The 19,682-nt window shown below is 49.8% G+C and overlaps 1 protein-coding gene across 2 annotated transcripts; it reads left to right on the top strand.

Moving 5' to 3' along the window:
• The first annotated feature begins 505 nt into the window (after positions 1 to 505).
• MPL (MPL proto-oncogene, thrombopoietin receptor) lies at positions 506 to 15,710 on the top strand. Of its 2 annotated transcripts, XM_040974481.1 has the most exons (12): positions 506 to 596; positions 768 to 900; positions 1,191 to 1,369; positions 1,866 to 2,164; positions 2,534 to 2,696; positions 2,951 to 3,077; positions 8,906 to 9,087; positions 9,253 to 9,395; positions 12,738 to 12,897; positions 13,092 to 13,188; positions 14,979 to 15,066; positions 15,242 to 15,710. In XM_040974481.1, exons 1-12 carry the CDS (start codon positions 518 to 520, stop codon positions 15,497 to 15,499), a joined length of 1,908 nt encoding a protein of 635 aa, XP_040830415.1. In that variant the 5' UTR covers positions 506 to 517; the 3' UTR covers positions 15,500 to 15,710. The 2 variants fall into 2 exon arrangements, with proteins under 2 accessions (XP_040830415.1, XP_040830416.1); XM_040974482.1 differs by lacking the exons at positions 12,738 to 12,897; positions 13,092 to 13,188; positions 15,242 to 15,710 and having other exon boundaries at positions 14,979 to 15,044.
• Positions 15,711 to 19,682: the final 3,972 nt, after the last annotated feature.

Genomic DNA, 19,682 nt, shown 5'->3' on the forward strand with positions numbered 1-19,682 from the left:
CCAGCTTCCTTTGAATGCACCTAGGAAGGCAGCAGAAGATGGTCCAAGTACTTGGGCCGCTGCCTCCTATGTGGGAAACCAGGATGGAGTTCCTGGCTCTTGGATTTGGCTTGGCCCAGACCTGGATATTGCAGTCATTTCAGGAATGGACACGTGGATCAAACTTTCTCTCTCTCCTCCCTCTGTATTTCTATGTTGCTCTGCCTTTCAAATATATAAATAAATCTCAAAATATATGCATACACACACGTCCACACACATGCGCATGCACACCAACTCCATCTTCCTCCCCACCAGGCTTACACCCTCTGTTTTAAATTCCTCCTACCTTCCTACCCACTCCCCCTTCCCTGGCCCCTGGCCCCAGTGTGGTCTGGATGGGCCCCAGAGGGGCAGGGACAGGGACAGGACGTGGGGCTGTATCTGACAGGAACCTAAGGGGCTGCCGCGGGAGGGTATTGGGGCCCGGCTTCCTGAAGGGAGGATGGGCAGAGGCAGGCACACAGTGCCGGAGAAGATGCCCTCTTGGGCCCTCTTCATGGTCACCTCCTGCCTCCTCCTGGCTCCCCAAAGCCTGGCACAAGTTACCAGCCAAGGTGAGGTGTGCAGAGGGTACAGATCACCTGTGCCCAGGGAGGGGGAGCCCTGGGAGGGGATGCAGGGCCCCAGGAGGTGGGGTAAGGCAGGAGACTCCACTGGTCCCTACTGGTGCCTGCAAGCACGCATGCATGGAACATGCAGGACTCCACTAACCAGCTGTTTCTCAGATGTCTCCTTGCCGGCCTTGGACTCTGAGACCCTCAACTGCTTCTCCCGAACCTTTGAGGACCTGACTTGCTTCTGGGAGGAGAAACAGGCAGCGCCCAGTGGAACATACCAGCTGCTGTATGCCTACAGAGGGTAGGTGCTGGGCTGGGCCCCATTCCTAGACAGCTGTCCCTGTACACAGCTTAGCAGCATCCCACTCTGGGAGCTTCCCTGTCCTTGGCTCTATTGGAGAATCGCTGCACAAAATAGCTTCCTCGTGAGTAGAAGTGCTTTGGATCTTGGGCTCAAGCCCCTACTCCAGCCCTATTCCCACCTGTCTCAAGCAAAGAAGAAACTGACTAGTGCTGATGGTGCAGGTCCAGGCCTGAATCCTCAGGGTAAGTATGGTGGCCCTGTAGGTAAGACTGCTCCTATGTCAACAGGGAGAAGCCCCGTGCCTGTCCCCTGAGTCCTCAGACGGTGACCTCCTTTGGAATCCGGTATGTGTGCCAGTTTCCAGCCCAGGATGAAGTTCGCCTCTTCATGCCACTCCACCTCTGGGTTAAAAACGTGTTCCTGAACCAGAACGTGACCCAGCGTGTGCTGTCTGTGGAGCGTGTTGGTAAGGGCTTCTGCCCCTCCCTGCCCTCCAGCACTCACAAGCCAGTGCCCACGAGCAGATTTGTACATGCTCTTTTGGGACACACCGGAAGCTCCCCACTCCAAGGGTCAGACTGCCAGAGTCACCCAGAGAACCCCTCATCATTTCTTCCAACCTTGGCATCCTGAGCTAGACTCAGCCCACAGATCATTCACACCAGGGATGCCCTGGACTCCCATCACTAACATGGGCATCTACTCACCCAGCTCACAGTTACAGAATGGCTACTACGTGCCAAGCATTGTGCTAAGTGGCATAGACAAGCAGGCATGAAGAGGTCCCTACCTCCCAGGGCACCAGGGGACTGTTAGACTCTAGTGAGGTCTCCTCCCTCCCTTATCCTTAGTCTGCAAACTTTAGGATCCAGAGCCTTCCCTGGTTCAGCTCTCAGCCCCGCTCTCCACAGAGCAGGGCTGAGCTGCGGACTGAGGGTCTGACAGGCCCCACTCTCCCTCAGGCCTGCCAGCTCCCCCCAGCATCATCTTGGCCATGGGAGGGAGACAGCCTGGGGAATTGCAGGTCAGCTGGGAAGCTGCGGCCCCAGCGATCCACGAATTCCTGAGGCACGAGCTCCGCTATGGGCCCATGGATCCCAGGAACTCCAGCGGTCCCACAGTCATGAAACTGCTTACCAAAGAAACCTGCTGCCCCACGCTGCAGAGGCAGCACCCAGTCTCCGGTCTGCACCAGCCTCTGTGTGATCCTCACGCAGTGCCCCAACAGGACAGACCAACACACGCCTCCACAGGTGGACAGGTATGCTGGCCTCCTTCTGCTCCGCCTTCCAGCTCCTGCACCCAGAGAGCAGGCAGGCTACTTGGTGAGCCAGTCCCAGAGGAGTCACATAGGCTCTGACAAGCCCTTGGCGGCAGTGTCTATTCTAGAGGGAGAGTCCCCCACTTCAGGTTATTCATGCTGACAACATTACAGGCCTCCAAACAAAGGAGATTTTCCTTAAAACAAATCAAAAACCTAAACACTACCTAAAAACTCATGGGCCTGGGTCCCTTGTCTCTATGCCTCTCTATCCGAGAGATTGCTGAGTGAGTTCCACTCCACCGGGGGCTGCAGGCTACCTCAGTTAGAGGCAGGCCTCAATGCCAATGCTGACATCTTCCTCCCAAGACCCCATCTGTGACAGCAACGAGTGGAAGCTGTCTCATCTCGGGGCTCCAACCTGGCAAGTCCTATTGGCTCCAGCTGCGTAGCCAACCTGATGGGGTCTCCCTTCATGGCTCCTGGGGATCCTGGTCCTTCCCGGTGACAGTGGATCTGCCTGGGGATGCAGGTGAGTTAACAAAGGAATTGGGGAAAATGGGTGGGGCGGGGGAGAGCTGGAAAAGCTCTCCAGGGAGGCTTGGCCTGGATAGGCAGGCTCTGGAAGGCCTTTTTTCAATGCCCTCATCCTTGCTGCTGCACAGCATGATCTGTGTGCAGGGAGGGAAGAGTGAGCAAGAGGAAGCATTCTTAGGTGTGTGATGATCTAGAGACTGTCAGGACAGGGGCACATGGCCCTGACGGAACTTACTTCTTTGACCCCAGTGGAAATTGGACTGCAATGCTTTACCTTGGACCTGAAGAATGTTACCTGTCAGTGGCAGCAACAGGACCTTTCTAGCTCCCAAGGCTTCTTCTACCACAGCCGGGCACAGTGCTGCCCCAGAAACAGGTGAGGGTTAAACTGCTCAATAGAGTTCGGTGGTATGGGAGAGAGAGACACGAGCTTGCAGAAATGAGAGACCAGTCTTGGTCCTCTTCACCCTCCCCCTTCTACCAAAACAAAGAGCCCCTTCCTCCCCGGCCACTGTAGAAACTATTCCATCATCTTCCAGTGGGCTTTTTATTCTCTCAACCTCTCTCCATTTCCACTAGGAATATCCCAAGTTTTAGTTCAGCCTTAATTGTGACATCTTGATGATAGCAAACGCTTATAGTCTCACCTCCAACTTCCCATCCTATATTGCCTCAGGGGGACCTTAGTTAAGCTTAACCTTTTGCATGTTTGTTTTGCAAAACTTGAACTTTGCATGCTTTTTCCCTAATCAAATTTGTCTTGTAATTTTCCAAGATCTATTAGATTATAAGCAGCCTAGCCTGGCCTTCCAGGACTTCTGTCAAATACCCCACTGATCCTTCACCCCTCTAGACAATCTATAAACAAGCCGGGTTGACTTTGACCCATTAAATATCCCTAGAATCTGTCATTACTTGCATATAAACCTTCATCATCCCTCACTTGGGCTACTGAAAAGATCTAGTAAGTGATCCTCTCTTGAGGATCAACTGAGCTATCCTCCAAATATTTCTCAACGTAGGAACTGGGATGATGTTTTAAAAGTGCAAAAGATTCTCATTTCAAAACCTTCAACAGCTTCCCACTGACCTTAGGATACAGAAAAGGACTCTATCATGGACACCTCCCTCCTCAGTGTCATTCTTAAAATATTTACTTATCTGTTTATTTATTTATTTAAAAGGCAGAGTTACAGCAAGAAGGAGAGAAAGACCAGGAGTGGGGAAAGGAGAGATCTTTAATCCACTGATTCACTCCCCAAAATGGCCGCAACAGCCACGGCTAGACCAGATCAAAGTCAGGAGCTGGGAGCCAAGAATTTCTGAATCTCTCATGTGGCTGACAGGGATCCAAGCACTGGATCATCTTCTGCCGCTTTCACAGGCCAGTAGCAGGGAGCTGGATTGGAAGTAAAACACGAGGACACAAGCTGGTACCTATAAGAGATGCTAGCGTCACAGGCTGTGGCTTTATCTGCTTCACCACAAACTAGCCTCCAGCATCATCTTCTTCTATGCCATCCTTTGCTCTTAATGTTCCAGGACTGCCTTCTTGAGTCCCTTCATCTCTGCAATGTTCCTTCCTGCCTCTGGATCTCTGCGTGTGCTGGCCAGTTACCTCTCCCACCTTAACTTCTACTTCTGCACTGTTACTTCTGCAGAGAACCTGCCCTTGACCTGCCTCATTAGATGAAACAGTACCATTTTACATTCCTGTCATGCAATGTACCTCTGCTTCTAAGTACTTGGCATACTTACAATTTTTAAGGTTTGGTTATTTACTTGAGTTACAGTGATAGAGGGATATCGAGAGCAGAAGAGAGATCTTCCATGTACTGGCTCACTCCTTAGATGGCCACAATAGGGCTGGGCCAGGCCAAAGCCCAAAGCTTCATCTGGGTCTCTCACACAGGTGGCAGAAGCCCAGACACTTTTTCCAGCTTCTGCTGCTTTTCCCAGGCCATTAGCAGGAAGCTGCATTGGAAGTGGAGTAGCCAAGGCATAAACTGGTGCCGATTTGGGATGCTAGCAACAGCAGGCACCAACTTTACCAGCTACATTACAATGCCAGTCCCCCAATGATTACCATTTTATTTTATTTTAAAATATTTATTTATTTGAAAGGCAGAATTACAGAAAGACATAACAAGATGTAGAGAGAGAAATACTTCATCTGCTGATTCACTTCCCAAATGGCTGCAATGACAAGGGCTAGGTTAGGAGCCAGGGACTTCTTCCAGGTCACCCTCATAGGTACAGGGTCCATCCTCTACTGCTTTCCCAGGAACACTAGCAGGGAGTTGGGTTGGACTAAACAGGTGCCCATATGGGATTGCAAGTGTTGTAGGTAGCTGTTTAGCCCACTATGTCACAATACCAACCACAAGGTTACAATTTCAACATTTATACTTGAAGTGATTATTTCACTGATGAAAATAATTGTCTGTCAGGGCAGGTGTTTGACCTAGCGATTAAGGGACTGGTTAAGATGGGACTTGAGTGCCCATCCACATTCAGTTCCAACTTTGTGCTAATGCTGTTCTTGGGGGGCAAGAAGTGATCGCTCCAGTGGCTGTGGGTCCTTGCCAAGGGAGACCTAGACCTGACTCAGCTCCAACCATCATGGGCCCTTGGGGAAATAAGCTAGCAAATGAGAGCTTGCTGCCTCCCTCTCTCTGTAAGTCTCTCAACTAAATCTTTGAGAAAATTATCTCTCAGAATGCTAATGGAGAAAGGATGTCCTTGACTATAAAAGTGTATGACCCATGAGGGCAAAGCCAAAGTGTTTTTATTCACAAATATAGTCTCATCTCAAGAGTGCCTCCAAGATAGTAAAGCTTAGTAAAAAAAAAAACTGTCGAATGCCTAATTTCAGAAATTTATTATTTTAAAGCATTTTTCTAGCTTTTTCTATACATTTGCATATGAAGATACTCTTCAAAGTTCATGGGCGGGCTGATATATGTCATAATAGCCATACAACGCTGGCATCCTGTATGGACGCCAGTTCTAATCCTACCTGCTCCTCTTCCCATCCAGCTCCCTGTTAATGCATCTGGGAGAGCAGATGAGGATGTATCCACATGGGAGACCTGAAAGAAATCCTAGGCTCCTGGCTTCAGCCTGGCCCAGGCCTGTCTGTTGTGGCCATTTGGCGAGAGACTCAGTAATTGGAAGATTCTCTCCATCTCTTTTTCTCCCTCCCCGTGTCTCTCTTCCTCTCTTTGTAACTCTTTCAAGTAAATTAAAATGAATGTTTTGAAGATCCCTTGTATGTTTCAAACAATATCTAATTTTAAAATATAAATTAGGTTGAGGCCAGCAAAGTGGCATAGCAAAATAACCCTCTGCCTGCTAACACCAGCATCCCATATGGGTTCTGGTTTGTGTCCCACCTGTTCCACCTCCTATCCAGCTGTTTATGGCCTGGGAAAGCAGTGGAGAATGACCCAAGTCCTTGGGACCCTGTACCCATGTGGGAAACCAGCAAAAAATCTCTGGTTCCCAGTTACTGAATCAGCTCAGCTCTGGCCATTGCAGCCATTTGGGAAGTGAAACAGCAGATGGAAGACCTCTCTGTGTGTTTCTCCTTCTCTCTTTGTAAAATCTGCCTTTCCAATAAAAAATGAATAAACATTTAACATATAAGTTAAATCACATACATGGTTTCTTGCTATTTTACTTTTCACTTAAAAACTTGTCTCAAAGATCATTACCAAATAACTGCTTCCTTTTAATAACTGACAGATGTCCGTAGTGTAGAGGTGCATGAATGGATTAATCATCATTTCCTCTACTGAAAACACCCTCTTCCGTTCAGTGTCCTCCTTCCTAGCATTAGTGAATTTTTTCCAGGCTTGACCCACTGCAATCACTCTGGACCTCTCCCATCCATACACCGTCCAGCCGCAATTAGAAGCTGTCTGCCATTGCTACCCCTCAGTCTCTCTGGTTACCTCTTTCGGTCCTCTCTGTTTCTGCCCAATTTTCAGGCCCTCAGCCCTGTGCACATGAAGAAGCACAACAGTTCTTCAAAAAGATTTCCCAGCTTCTACTCTCCCCACGCAAATCCCTTCTGCAAACCGCAGGTAGAGTGAGCTTGCCTAAGTACAAAGCTAGCCATGACATTTTGTTGGAAAGATCACCTGTCATCCAGGATCTGGCGTGTAACCTTACCACCCTCGAGCACTGCACTCTGCTATCTGGGCTGTTCATCTCCTTTGCCTGTTCGTCTCCTTTACCTACCCTATTTATAGCCCAAGACTCCATCTAAACATTGCCTTATCCAGCAAGCACTTCCTGACCCTCCCAGCCTGGGTTAGATGTTCCTAAGTCAGCCCTTTGCACGCCATAGAAAAATGTGTTTTCCCATTGAAATGAGAGCTCCTTGAAGATGTTCCATGTCCAGACTCACCCGGGAAAAGTACTGTCAACCATTTGTTGAGTAAGTAGATGTACATAAATACACACATAGTGATAAGCAAGTTTAGGGACAATGAGCCCCATAGGGATTATAATTTGTTCTATAAACTATTAAGGATGATACCCTAAAAGGTGCCGCCCTTTTAGGGACTGTATTTCAATAGTAATGAGGAAGAGGGAGGAGACAAACAAGAAATAAAGTGACCAGGTTAGGTGACAAGGACTAAAGGGTGAGGTGGTGTTCATGGTCAGGAAAAGCCTCAGCAGGGAGGGGGCAGGTGAGCCGAGGTCTAAATGCCAGGCAGGACTGAGTCACACGAATACCTACAGACAGAGCGATCAGGGCCGGCAGGTGCATTTGGTACAGCTGCGGCACAGAGAGAAGGCTCATGACAATGAGCGCATGAACCTGCCGAGGGAATCCCAGGAGGTGAGAACGGCAAGGAAGCACATCTACAGAATCCTACAGGCCCCTATGCAGCTTGGATTTCATTCTACGTGAGATGAGGAACCACTGCACAGTTTTAAACCTGATGTAACATGATTCACATTTTTCAAATAAATGGGGGCCAACATTGTGGTAGAGAGGGTTAAGCTGCCTTCCCAGATGCCAGCATCCCTTAGGCCCATAATTTCAAGCCTGGTTGCTTCACTTCTGATTTAGCTCCCTAATAATAGCCTGAGAAGACAGCCCAGTGTGCTTGGGTCCCTAAAGCTACACAGACCTAGATAAAGCTCCTGCTCTTGGCTTCAGCCTGGAAACCAGATTTTTTCAAAATCTGACTTTCCAACAAACAATAATCTTTAAAAAAAAAAAAAAAAAAAAAAAGCAAAACAAAAACAGAAGGATTTTTTTTTTCCTGAAAGATGAAGGGCTTGGTTATTGTTTTGTTTATGGGTTTTTTTTGTTGCAAAGTCAGATATATAGAAAGAGGAGGACAGACAGAGAGGAAGATCTTCCTTCCAATGATTCAGTCCCCAAATGACCACAATGGCCGGTACTGCGCCAATCCGGAGCCAGGAGCCTCTTCCAGTTCTCCCATGCAGGTGCAGGGTCCCAAGGCTTTGGGCTGTCCTCAACTGCTTTCCCAGGCCACAAGCACGGAGCTGGATGGGAAGTGGAGCCTCCAGGATTAAAATCGGTGTCCTTATGGGATCCCGGTGCGTGCAAGGGGAGGACGTTAGCCACTAGGCCACGGCACTGGGCCCTGTTACTGTTGTTTTTAAGATCTTTAAAAGATCTGTTTATTTTAAAGGCGAGAAAGAAAGAAATTATTTTAAAGGGGAGAGAAAGAGAGAATCTTTCTTCCATCTGCTGGATCACTCCCCAAATGGCTACAATAGTCAGGGTTGGAACAGGAGCCAGGAAATTCATCCCAGGCTCCCCTGCGGGTGTAGAGGCCCAAGGACCTGCAGCATCTTCTGCTCACTTCCTAGGCACATCATGAGAGAGAGCTGTACTGAAAGTAGAGCAGCTGGGACTCAAACCATTGCCCCTCTAAAACGCTGGTGTTGCAACATGCTTAACCCACAATGCTGGCTCCAAGCCCCATGCTATTTTCACACATCATACCAGCCTTTTCAAGAGGAACAGGCTAGACAGCAAAGTAGACTCCAGGAAACAATACTTCATGGCACGAAGATGGACGGAAAGCCCTAGAGGCCCGTCTAAAAGAGAGGGTAGATGATGATCCATGCAGGCCCCAGGAGCCATGCAGAGGTCAGATGCGACTGACAGAGCCCGGATAGGCCTGAGTCAATGACTACATGGCTGGTTCTCAGGGACCCACGGTGGGAGAAGTGTGAAGAGGAGACAACAACCCCAGGACCACAGCTTCCCCAGCTCTCTCGCTGCCACTTCAGGTCACAAAATGACAGTGTGATTCACATCCGTGTGGAGGTGACAACAGCCCAGGGTGCTGTTCACAGCTACCTGGGCTCCCCTTTCTGGATGCACCAGGCTGGTAAGAACATTCTTCTCCATTCCTCCCACACAGTTCTCAGGCCCACCAAGCCTGACCCTATCTAGGCCCAGAATCCCCAAACCCAACACGTCTGGCCCCTGCCTTGGTGGCATGGTACCTCATGCACAGAAGGAGTTAAGCTGGTCCCTGCTGAAATCCCTGTAGTGCTCATTCCCACACCAAGCCTGCACTGGAAGGAGGTCTCCAGTGGGCACCTGGAGCTGGAGTGGCAGCATGCATCGCCCTGGGCGGCCCGAGAGACCTGCTATCAGCTCCGTTACACAGCAGAAGGCCTCCGGGACTGGAAGGTATGGTCAGCTGACAAACGCTCACAGATGTCACCACACAAGCTATTCTGTCATCCAGGATGACTGTGTCCATACATCCATGTCTGCGCTTGAATGTCTATGTCTACTTGATTGAACCAGTACCTTAATCTCCCCAGGGCATCTGCCCCTGTTGGCTACTGTCACTCAAAAGCTTCTCTCCCCTTTGCCTTGGGAGTTCAGTCTCCCCTGATTTTCTGCCTCACTCCCTGAACCTGATCTTCTTCTCCTTTCCTGGTTCATCCTTGTCCACACTTCCAAAATCCGTTCTGCTTCCTGGAGTGCGAGGTTGTTTTCTTTAGACACGCGCACACAGATAAACGTGCCCTCTTTGGGTAAGTGCTTCAATTCTACATTTACTTAAGATTTATTTCTTTTGAAAGGCAGAAGAGAGATTGAGAGAGTAAGTAAGCTCTCTTGCTGGTTCATTCCCCACTTGGGCCTAAGGGCTAGTGTTGACTCAGGCCTAACTCAGGAGCCTGGAACTCCATCCAGGTTTTGACAGAGTTCAGGAGTTCAAGCTCTTGGGTCATCTTCTACTGCCTTCCCAGACACATTAGTAGGGACCTGGATCCAAAATGGAACAACTGGAAACCCAAGTGGTACTCATATGAGAAAGATGGCAGCATTGCAGGCAGCAGAGTAACCTGTTGTGCCACAAGGCCGGACCCAACTCCACACTTTTAATGACTACACATTAACAACTCCAATTATACCATTCCAGCTCCTACATGGAAATGAAATTGTGAGTCACAAGCAAATTATCTAAACTTTTAAAGTTGGGGCCGGAGTTGGGACATAGCAGGTAGAGCCGGTGCCTTCAACACTAGCATCCCACCTGAGTGCTGGTTCACATTGTAGCTGCTCCAATCCAGCTCCTGCTAATGGCCTGAGGAAAGAAAAAAAAAAAAAAAGCTCAAATGTGTGGGTCCCTGCCACGCACACGGAAGACCAAAAAGAAGCTTCTGGTTCCTAGCTTCAGCCTGGCCAAGTTCTGTCATTGCAGCTACTTGGAAAATAAACCAGTGGATGGAAGATTTCTTTCTCTCTCTCTCTTACTCTTTCAAATCAATCTGCTTTGAAGAAGAAAATAAGCTCAGGATGAACAGAAATTTATTTACTTTTAAAGATCTATTTATTTTTATTGGAAAGCCAGATCAGATTTACAGAGAGAAGGAGAGACATGCAGCCACAATGGCCAGGGCTGAGCCAATGCAGAGCCAGAAGCCAGGAGCTTCTTCCTGTTCTCCCGCACAGGTGCAGGGTCTGAAGGCTTTGGCTCATCATCCTCCACTGCTTTTCCAGGTCATAAATTGGGAGCTGGGTGGGAAATGGAGCAGCCAGGACACAAACCAGCACCCATATAGGATCCTGATGCTTGCAAGATGAGAATTTAGCCATTGAGCCATCACACTGGGTCCATGAACAAAAATTTAAATAAACAAGTTTTAAAATTCAGTTTCTTCACTGGTAAAATGAGGATTTTACCCAACTGATAGAATTAGCATAAAAATTAAATACATAAACACCTAGAATACTGCCTTGTATACAGAAGGAGCTTAATACACATTAGTCAAGTAGCAATTCACCTACTGTCATTACCTTTAAGTTGAACCAGAAAATGATCCCTTTGTGCCACCTGTGCTGTCACTATCCCAGCTCATGCCCCATCATTCCTAATTTTTTTTTTTAAATTTATTCATTTATTGGAAAGTCAGATATACAGAGAGGAGGAGAGACAGAGAGCAAGATCTTCTGTCCAATGATTCACTCCCCAAGTGAGCGCAATGGCCGATGCTATGCTGATCCTAAGCCAGGAGCCAGGAACTTCTTCCGGGTATCCCACACGGGTGCAGGGTCCCAAAGCTTTGGGCTGTCCTCAACTGCTTTCCCAGGCCACAGCAAGGAGCTGGATGGGAAGTGGAGCTGCCAGGATTAGAATCGGTGTCCTTATGGGATCCCGGGGCATTCAAGGCAAGGACTTTAGCTGCTAGGCCATGCCGCCGGGCCCCTTAATTTAAAAAAAAAAAAAATTAATTTGTTTTTACTGGGAAGGCAGATCAGATCTATAAAGAGAAGGAGACAGATCTTCCATCTGCTCATTTGCTCCCCAAATGGCCACAGCAGTCAGACCTGAGCTGATATGAAGCCTGGAGCCAGGAGCTTCTTCTGGGTCTTTCATACAGATGCAAGGTCCCAAGACTTTGGGCCATCCTCGACTGCTTTCCCAAGCAGCTGGAAGGGAAGTGCAGCAGCTGGGACACGAACTGGCACCCACTTAGGATTCCAGGACTTGCAAGGTGAAAATTTAGCCATGGAGTCATCCTGCCTGGCCCATATTGTCACTTTCATGTAACACATGGATATAGGATTTCTTACCTTTATTCCCCAGACAGTTCAGATTTAAAACATCCAAAGCTGATCCTAACCTTCCTGTCCAAATTTCACCTGTATGTACAGCCACACAACCATTGCCAAGGTTAAAACACATCCCAGAAGCTCCTTATACCACTCGAGTCACCCTCCTACCTCCATTATCCTGACAACCCGTTCATAAACTGGAGCCGTCAAATAGTTCTTCAGTTGTTCTCTATCTCCAGCACTTACCCAGCGTGGAGCCACTCTGATACTTCTTACTTTCCCCTTTCCCCTGCCCTCTGTTTATCAACATGTGGATAGGATCACGTACTCTGTCTTCAATTTTCTGACCACAGCCTCAGCCTTTCCCTCCGTGCTTCTAGCTGCTGTAACGCCCAGCCAAGCAGCTGAGGCAGCATTCAATGCTTTTTTTGTGCTCCCGCGGTGACTTGCACTAATTAATTGTTGTGATTATTTACTTTTTGGATGTCTCCCTTGTTAGACACGTGAGAGACCATGTTTTATGTCTCTTTCTTTCCCTCAGCGGCTTGCTAATGTTTGGCATATTACGAGCAGTTCATAAATGCTCGCTAAGTGATTAAGCCAATAAATCGCTGTGTGCACACACGGCACTCCTACTCGCAGCACCTGGCACCTGTTAGGCATCCCCGGCAGCTTGCGTGTTCCTGGAGCTCAGCCTGTGCGGGTTTGAGTGCGCGTGTCTGGATCTCCATGGCCCATCTGGAGTGGTGGAGCGGGCATGTGGGATGTGCATGCGAAGTGGAGTCTGTGTGGCCAGGCTGTGGTGCAGGCAGGGAAGAGACCAAGATGCTCCGGGTCAGGGCGTGTCTGTAGCCAGAGAGGCTCTTGGCGGGGATCCCAGGCCGGGGGGAGCTCAAACAGACGTCGAGCTCTGGAGACCCCGGCCCCCCAAGCCAGCCCACCCCAGGATTCCCCTCTACGCAGGTGCTGGAGCCGCCTCTTGGGGCCGGGCGAGGGACCCTGGAGCTGCGCCCGCGCTCTCGCTACCGCTTACAGCTGCGAGCCAGGCTCAACGGGCCCACCTACCAGGGCCCTTGGAGCTCCTGGTCCGAACCAGCCCGGGTGGAAACAGCCTCCGAGACCGGTGAGCGCCCGATCTGCGGCTGCGCGAGGGGCGGGGCTCTGGGCGCACCCGGCTGCGGCTGCGCTCACGCGCCCCCTGCCCAGGTGAGGGGCGGAGTCGGGGCGTGGCCTGGCGGGCTGTGGGCGGGGGCTCCGGTCAGGTGGGCGGAGCTACTACCTTTCCTGTCCTCTCCCTCCCACCCCCACCCCCCCCAGCCTGGATCTCCATGGTGACCGCTCTGCTCTTGGTGCTGGGCCTTAGCGCCCTCCTGGGCCTGCTGCTGCTGAGGTGGCAGTTTCCTGCGCACTACAGGTACCGCCCGCGTTGCACGGGTGACGGGGCCGTGGGCCGGGCGAGGCTGGAGGCCACTAGCAAGCATCCTAGGATCGCGCCATGTATTGTCATGCATGGACACTCACTCGCCGCCGCCCTCCCCGACCTCCCGAGCCTGCACGCCTGTGGTCTCAGCCACACCGTTCCCTTGAACGTGCCGGTAGAGGGGACACCTCAAACCGCCCCACCTCCTGGCTGCAACGTCCCAGGCAGGAGACTGCGGTCCGTTCTTGCCCCTTAGCCAGGACACTCCGACGCCTGTCTGCCAACCCCACCTCCAGCCCCACCCCGCCCAGTCGGTCACCAGATCTGGTCATTCTGCCTTCCAAATCCAGCTCAAACAATGGCCTCCTTTCTGTAGTCCTGCAGACAGACGCTACCAGACTCACTGAAACAGGGTCTGCTCTCCCTGAAGCCTGGCCTCACACAGCCACCAGAATATTCCTTCTGAGGTGCACACGGGTACCTCCTTAAGTTCCTTTTACGGCGCCCCACGGTGGGGGCCAGACTCCGCAGAATGACAAGCGGGGCTTTAAAGTCTGGCCTCTGCCTGCTGTCCAGCCCCTCTTGCGGTGAGTGCCAGGCCTCTGGCCACTCCGTCCCGGGGTCAGGCAGCATTCCTCCTAGTGCCTCTGCCCTGAAGCCCCCTCTGGCGGGAGGCTCCTCCAGGCTGTTGCTCCTTATTTGGTCACCTTCAAATCCTTAGCACGAGGCCTGCCAAATAACAGGCCCCAAAATAAATGTTATTAATGAATGAGTCACTTGTGTGAAGGACTGAGGCAGAGGGGAAATGTCGCGGGAGGTCACTCCTGGGCCGGGTAACATCTGTCCCACCCCCACCCTCGGGCCGATTCCCCAAGAAGTCCTGCAGCGCTCTGCTCCGTGGGCAGTGTCTCAGGAGGATCCTAGGCTGGCTCAGGGCCTAGGTGGCCTCCCAGCTCCCTGGGCCCTTGAGTAGGCGCACACTGCATTGCAGCCTGTAAGCAGGTAGCAGATCCTACAGAGGGCTGGAGGAGGAGGAGGAAGCTGGTGCTACTGAACCAAGCATGCTGGCTGCTTACTCTCCCTTCTCCAGGATAGTGAGTGAGGTCAGGGGCGAGGCCTGAAATCTGCAGCTGGAGAATTGCAGATCGCCCCGGTAACCTTCAACCCCATGCTCCTCCCAGAGGGACCGCCTCCTGAGTAACTGAGTAATAACCTCCACCGGCTTCATTCATTTATTCACTCTTTCATTCAGCTAGGTTCTGGAGCACCTACCAGGAGAGACACTGGGGACACAGGAGTGAACCAATGGACATGTTTTTTGCTCTCACAGGGCTTATTCTTTAGCGGGAACACACACACAAAAAAATCATGTAACAGTATAGCAAATGTGCAGGGAGTCATGTCTCGTTAACAGAAGTACAACAAGTAGGAGACAGGTGTGATGAGAAAAGGAGGCAGTGCTATTTCAGGCAAGGTGGTCAGGACAGCCTCTGTCAGAATGGCATTGGAGCAGAAACCTGAATGAAGTGAAGGAATGAGCGAGTGCTCCAAGCGCAGAGAGCAGACAGTGCAAAGGCCCTGTGGTAGCAATGGTTGAGGGAACTCTGTCCTATCCTTAGCTGACTTCCCCACCCCACCTGAGATTGTCTTCTCAGCTACACTCCTCTGCCTTACTTCATTGCCTTCACTAGACTCCTCTAGGAAGCTGGCCTCCTCGTTACACTCGCCCGTGACGCCCCACCTCTCTCCCATGCCTCAGTCTCCTCCGTTCCCTTCTCCCCCAGGAGACTGAGGCATGCCCTGTGGCCCTCACTTCCAGACCTACACCGGGTCCTAGGCCAGTACCTTAGGGACACTGCAGCTCTGAGTCCGGTGAGTGCCCTCCCGCCCGCCCCTACCACGCAACTCATTGAAGGCCGTTAGCTACCTGCCAGTGTACCATGCACAGGCACCGCCCCCACCCCACAGCCCAAATGCCCTTCCTCCACACCCAGTGCCTCCTGCCACAGTGTCTGCTCTGATACAGCTCGTCTCCCATCTCTCCCAGCCGAAGGCGACAGTCTCAGAGGGCTATGAAGAAGTGGAACCCAGCCTCCTCGAAATCCTTCCGAAGTCTTCCGAGCAGACCCCCTCACCCCTGTGCTCCTCCCAGGTCCAGCTGGATTACCGAGGACTGCAGCCCTCCTGTTTAGGAAGCCCGACCCTGGCTGTGTGCCCACCAGTGCCTGAGCCCCCAGGGACCTGCTGTACTACCCACATTGCCAACCACTCCTACTTGCCACTAAGCTGCTGGCAGCAGCCCTGAGGGCAGGACACTTACTCCCAGTACCCTGGACAGATCCCAACCCTCTAGACCTATCTGTGAACCTCCTCCAAAATACCACGCACCCCCACCCCCAACAGACACCGGGGCATCCCCTCCGTGCCCTCTGCGGGCCTTCCTGGCACTGCGCTGCCCATACTGCTGCTGACAGGACCTTTCCCCCACAGGCAATCCAACACTTGGGCTCTTCTCCCTAAGTTCCTCTAAGGTGTACCTTCTTTCTCCCTTTTAATGCCAAACTCCTTGAACATAAGTCTTCGTTTCCCCACTTCCCGTTTACAAACTCTTCAGATTATGTCAATGAGTTCTCCTGCTGCTCTTTTGCTTACAAAATTGCCCAGGCAAAGTTCACCTTCAAGCGTCTAATTGCAAATCTAATAGAATCCTGTTAATCATCAATTTCCCCCCACCCCACCCCACTGCACCTCTCTTTCTCTCTCTGCCCTTTGATATGGCTGACTACTCATTTCTTCTTTAGGTTCTCTCCCATTTTGGCTTCCATCACCAGAAATTCTCTCCTGGCTCCGTTCCTGCCTCTCTGACTATAACAGTAGTTAGGAAAATAAACTCTGGAGTCAGAACTAGGTTCAATTCCTGTTTTTCACATTGCCAGCTGTGCAAACTTGAGCAAATAATGTCTTTGTGCCTTAGTTTCCTCAGCCGTATAGCATGGATGCTAACAGCACTCACTGAACTGTGAGGATTGTCATCTGAGGAAGGCACAGTGCCTGGGACACAGTAAAGTGTGTAATATACTTAAACTATTGTTGTGCTTTCCTACTTTCTTATTCTGTCATCCCTTAATTATTACAGCCCTTTGCAATTCCATTCTTCACCCAGGCTCTAATCCTATCTATTCATTGTCCTTACTAAATGTTAACCATTCTGAAGTCCTTACCTCCGGCCTAAGCTTTCTGCTTTGGTCCTGTGATGTGTTATACGAGTAACTTGTTAACACATTTGTCTCCCACTGCTAGATTGTGAACTCCTTGAGGCCAGGGTCACGATTGACTTGTCCTTTTCCCCCAGGACCTAGCGTAGTGTTTGGTACATGACATTGATCCTTAATAAATGTTTTCTAAATAAATGAAATCTTTCCGGGCTATGTTATTTTAACCTATGCCAATTTCTTTCTTTTTTTTTTTTTTTCTGGCTCCAAACATACCCACTGTATCAGTCACAGTCCTGGCAAAAATAGGTGGTACTGGGTAATGGGATGAGCACTTACTTAGGAGGGCCATATTTACAAAGAGGAGGGCAACATAAAGGAAAACTATCCAGGAACACAGCAGTGGCCTTTCTAGTAGCTAACCATAGGAACCAGGCAGTACCCCTAGAAGTCAGGGTTGGGGGATGAAGCAGTAACCAGAGCTGAAGAAAACAGCTGTAAAAGAAGGTTCTTTGCAGGAGCTGTGGCCATTGCTAGAAGGATACACCCAACCTGGGGGGATGTTGGAGGGAGCCAGGAAAATATGTAGCTCAAGTTTCTTTTCCTTTCACTCTCATCTTGAGTCCCTAGGAGCAGAATTAGACGTTAACATGGCCTGAAGAAGGACTTACGAGGACTTATGGAAAGCAAGAATACTCAAAGTTACCCATTTGCCCCATCCAGACCTTCATCTTTCCCAGGGCTCTGCAAGACCGACTTGTGTGATCTGTGTTAATGCATTCCCCAGGATCTGGTTTTAGTTTGGATTCCACCAACAGGATATTATACGTTGAGTTTAATCTCCCCCATCCCCAGCAAATTCAAAAGTTGACGTCTTAACACCTTAAATGTGACTTTATCTGAAAATAGCTCACTCATTGTAGGTACAATTTAACATAAAGTCATGGACCCTAATCCAATATGACTGGGATTCTTACAAAAAGGGAGATTTCATATAGCAATCCAGTCAATCGAAACCCAAAGAGGAACAAATGATCATTACCATGAAGTTTATCCGTTAAGTTAAAGAACTATGCCCCAGCTTGCCCAACAATATAAGCTATCCTAAGAGACATGCAATGAATAACCTGGACACACTTACAAAGCTGCAGACATTCACCTTTCCCTGGCTTCTCTGCCCACATTCCATTACTGGTAGGCCTCACCTCTCCTGAAACTCTCGAAACTACACACATCAGAAATACAAAGCATCTTAGTAATGCTGTCTTCATTGTCCCTCCTAAGCAGTGAACAGAGGGTGAGGAATATAGACATACAGGGGCCATGCTCAGGGGATACCTGTCCTCAGCCTGTCCTTGGGAAGCCAGAGAGCAAGCAGGTACTGGGGAGGTCAAGAGTCCAGAGCTCCAGAGCCATGGAGGCACAGGACCAGTAGAGAGAGCCACTCCCAATCATGGGCCTTTATAGGGGGTAGGGGTTGTGAGGGGCAATCCCACCCCCTCTGAGGTTCCAGGTGAGGATAGGTGACCATCACAGGCAGGCAGGAGGGAACACCTAGGTGGTGGTGGGAGAGTAGTTTCCAAGCTCCTAAACCTGAACTAACTACCTACTTCATTACAGTCTAAAACTAGGAGCCAGGAGCTTCTTCCAGGTCTCCCATGCAAACGCAGCTTCCCAAGGCTTTGGCCCATCCTCCTCCACTGCCTTCCCAGGCCACAAACAGGAAGCTGGACGGGTAATGAAGCAATCAGAACACAAACTGGCTCCCATGTGGGATCCCAGCACATGCAAGGCGAGGACATTAACCATTGGGCTAACATGCCAGGGCCCAAACTAAACAGTTCTTTAAAATTAATTAATTCAAAGGGAGATTTCTATACAGATGTACACACGGAGCCAAGTGAAGATGAAGGTAGACACTATAATATTTCTATAAGCCTGGAAAGCCAAAGATTACCAGGAAGCCACTAGAAATTAGGAGTAGCATGGAATACATTCTTCTCACAGTCCTCAGAAGAAACCAACCCTGCTGACACTTCCATCTGACATTTCTAGACCCCAGAACTGTGAGACAACACACTTTGTCATTTAAGCCATCCAATTGATGGTGCTTAATTCTAGCAGCCCTAGCGAGGTAACACAGAGGCCAAAGGCTGGGCTATGTGAGGGCTGTGTGAGGGGCTGCACACTCTCCCTGTCCCTCCGAATAGATCTCACACCCCTTTCCTGATTTTGCTTCCTCCAGAGTCACATATGATTTGTTTTTCAACAGTAAAAATCTAATCTTTCTGTTCTCATCTTACTTAACCACTTTCTACAATGTAGAGTTCCCCTTACTTCACAATTCATGTTCATATCTTCACTATGGACTGCCTTCACTCTTTTAAAGACAATTTTTAAAAGAAAATTTATTTGAGGACCCGGCACAGTAGCCTATTAGTTCAGTAGCCTATCAGATCCTTGCATGCACCTGGATCCCATATGGACAACTGTTCTAATCCCAGCAGCCCCACTTCCCATCCAGCTCCGTGCTTGTGGCCTGGGAAAGCAGTCGAGGACAGCCCAAAGACTTGGGACCCTGCACCTGCATGGGAAATCCAGAAAAAGCTCTTGGCTCCTATTGGCTCAGTTCCAGCTATTGTGGCCACTTTAGGGAGTGAATCATCCAATGAAGATCTTTCCTCTCTGTCTCTCCTCCTCTCTGTATATCTGACTTTCCAATAAAAATAAAATAAATCTAAAAAAAAAAAAAAAAGAAAATTTACTTGAGGGTCCGGCACAGAAGCCTAGTGAATAAAGTCCTTGCCTTGCATGTACTGGGATCCCGTATGAGCGAGCGCTGGTTTGTGTCTCAGCTGTTCCACTTCCCTTCTAGTTCCTTTGCATGTGGCCTGGGAAGGCAATGGGGGAAGGCCCAAAGCCTCGGGACCCTGAACCCACATGGGAGATCGGAAGAAGCTCCTGGCTCCGGATCTCAGGTTGATTCAGCTCTGGCCATTGCAACCACTTGAGGAGTGAACTAGCAGAGGGAAGATCCTTCTGTCTCTCTTTGTCTCTGTAAATCTGACTTTCTAATAAAAATAAATATTAAAAAAAAAAAGATTTATTTCAAAGAAAGATCTTCCCTCTGATGGTTCCACCCTCTCTCCCCCAAATAACTGCCATGACTGGAGCTGAGCTAGTCCAGAGCCAGAAGCTTTTTCCAGGTCTCCTACTGGGGAAGAGACCAGAGTCCTTTATGGGCCATCCTCTGCTACTTTCCCAGGCCATACACAG

This window comes from Ochotona curzoniae, unplaced genomic scaffold, assembly GCF_017591425.1.
Source record: "Ochotona curzoniae isolate NIBS_2020 unplaced genomic scaffold, NIBS_Ocur_1.0 contig_2404, whole genome shotgun sequence".
NCBI classification, from domain to species: domain Eukaryota; kingdom Metazoa; phylum Chordata; class Mammalia; order Lagomorpha; family Ochotonidae; genus Ochotona; species Ochotona curzoniae.

Bases quoted from the DNA above. Each gene is read 5' to 3' on its own strand.
- MPL (XM_040974481.1), top strand. From the start codon at position 518: ATGCCCTCTTGGGCCCTCTTCATGGTCACCTCCTGCCTCCTCCTGGCT. The intron at 2,697-2,950 runs GTGAGTTAACAA...CTTTGACCCCAG, and splicing joins GGATCTGCCTGGGGATGCAG to TGGAAATTGGACTGCAATGC. The intron at 12,898-13,091 runs GTGAGCGCCCGA...CACCCCCCCCAG, and splicing joins GGAAACAGCCTCCGAGACCG to CCTGGATCTCCATGGTGACC.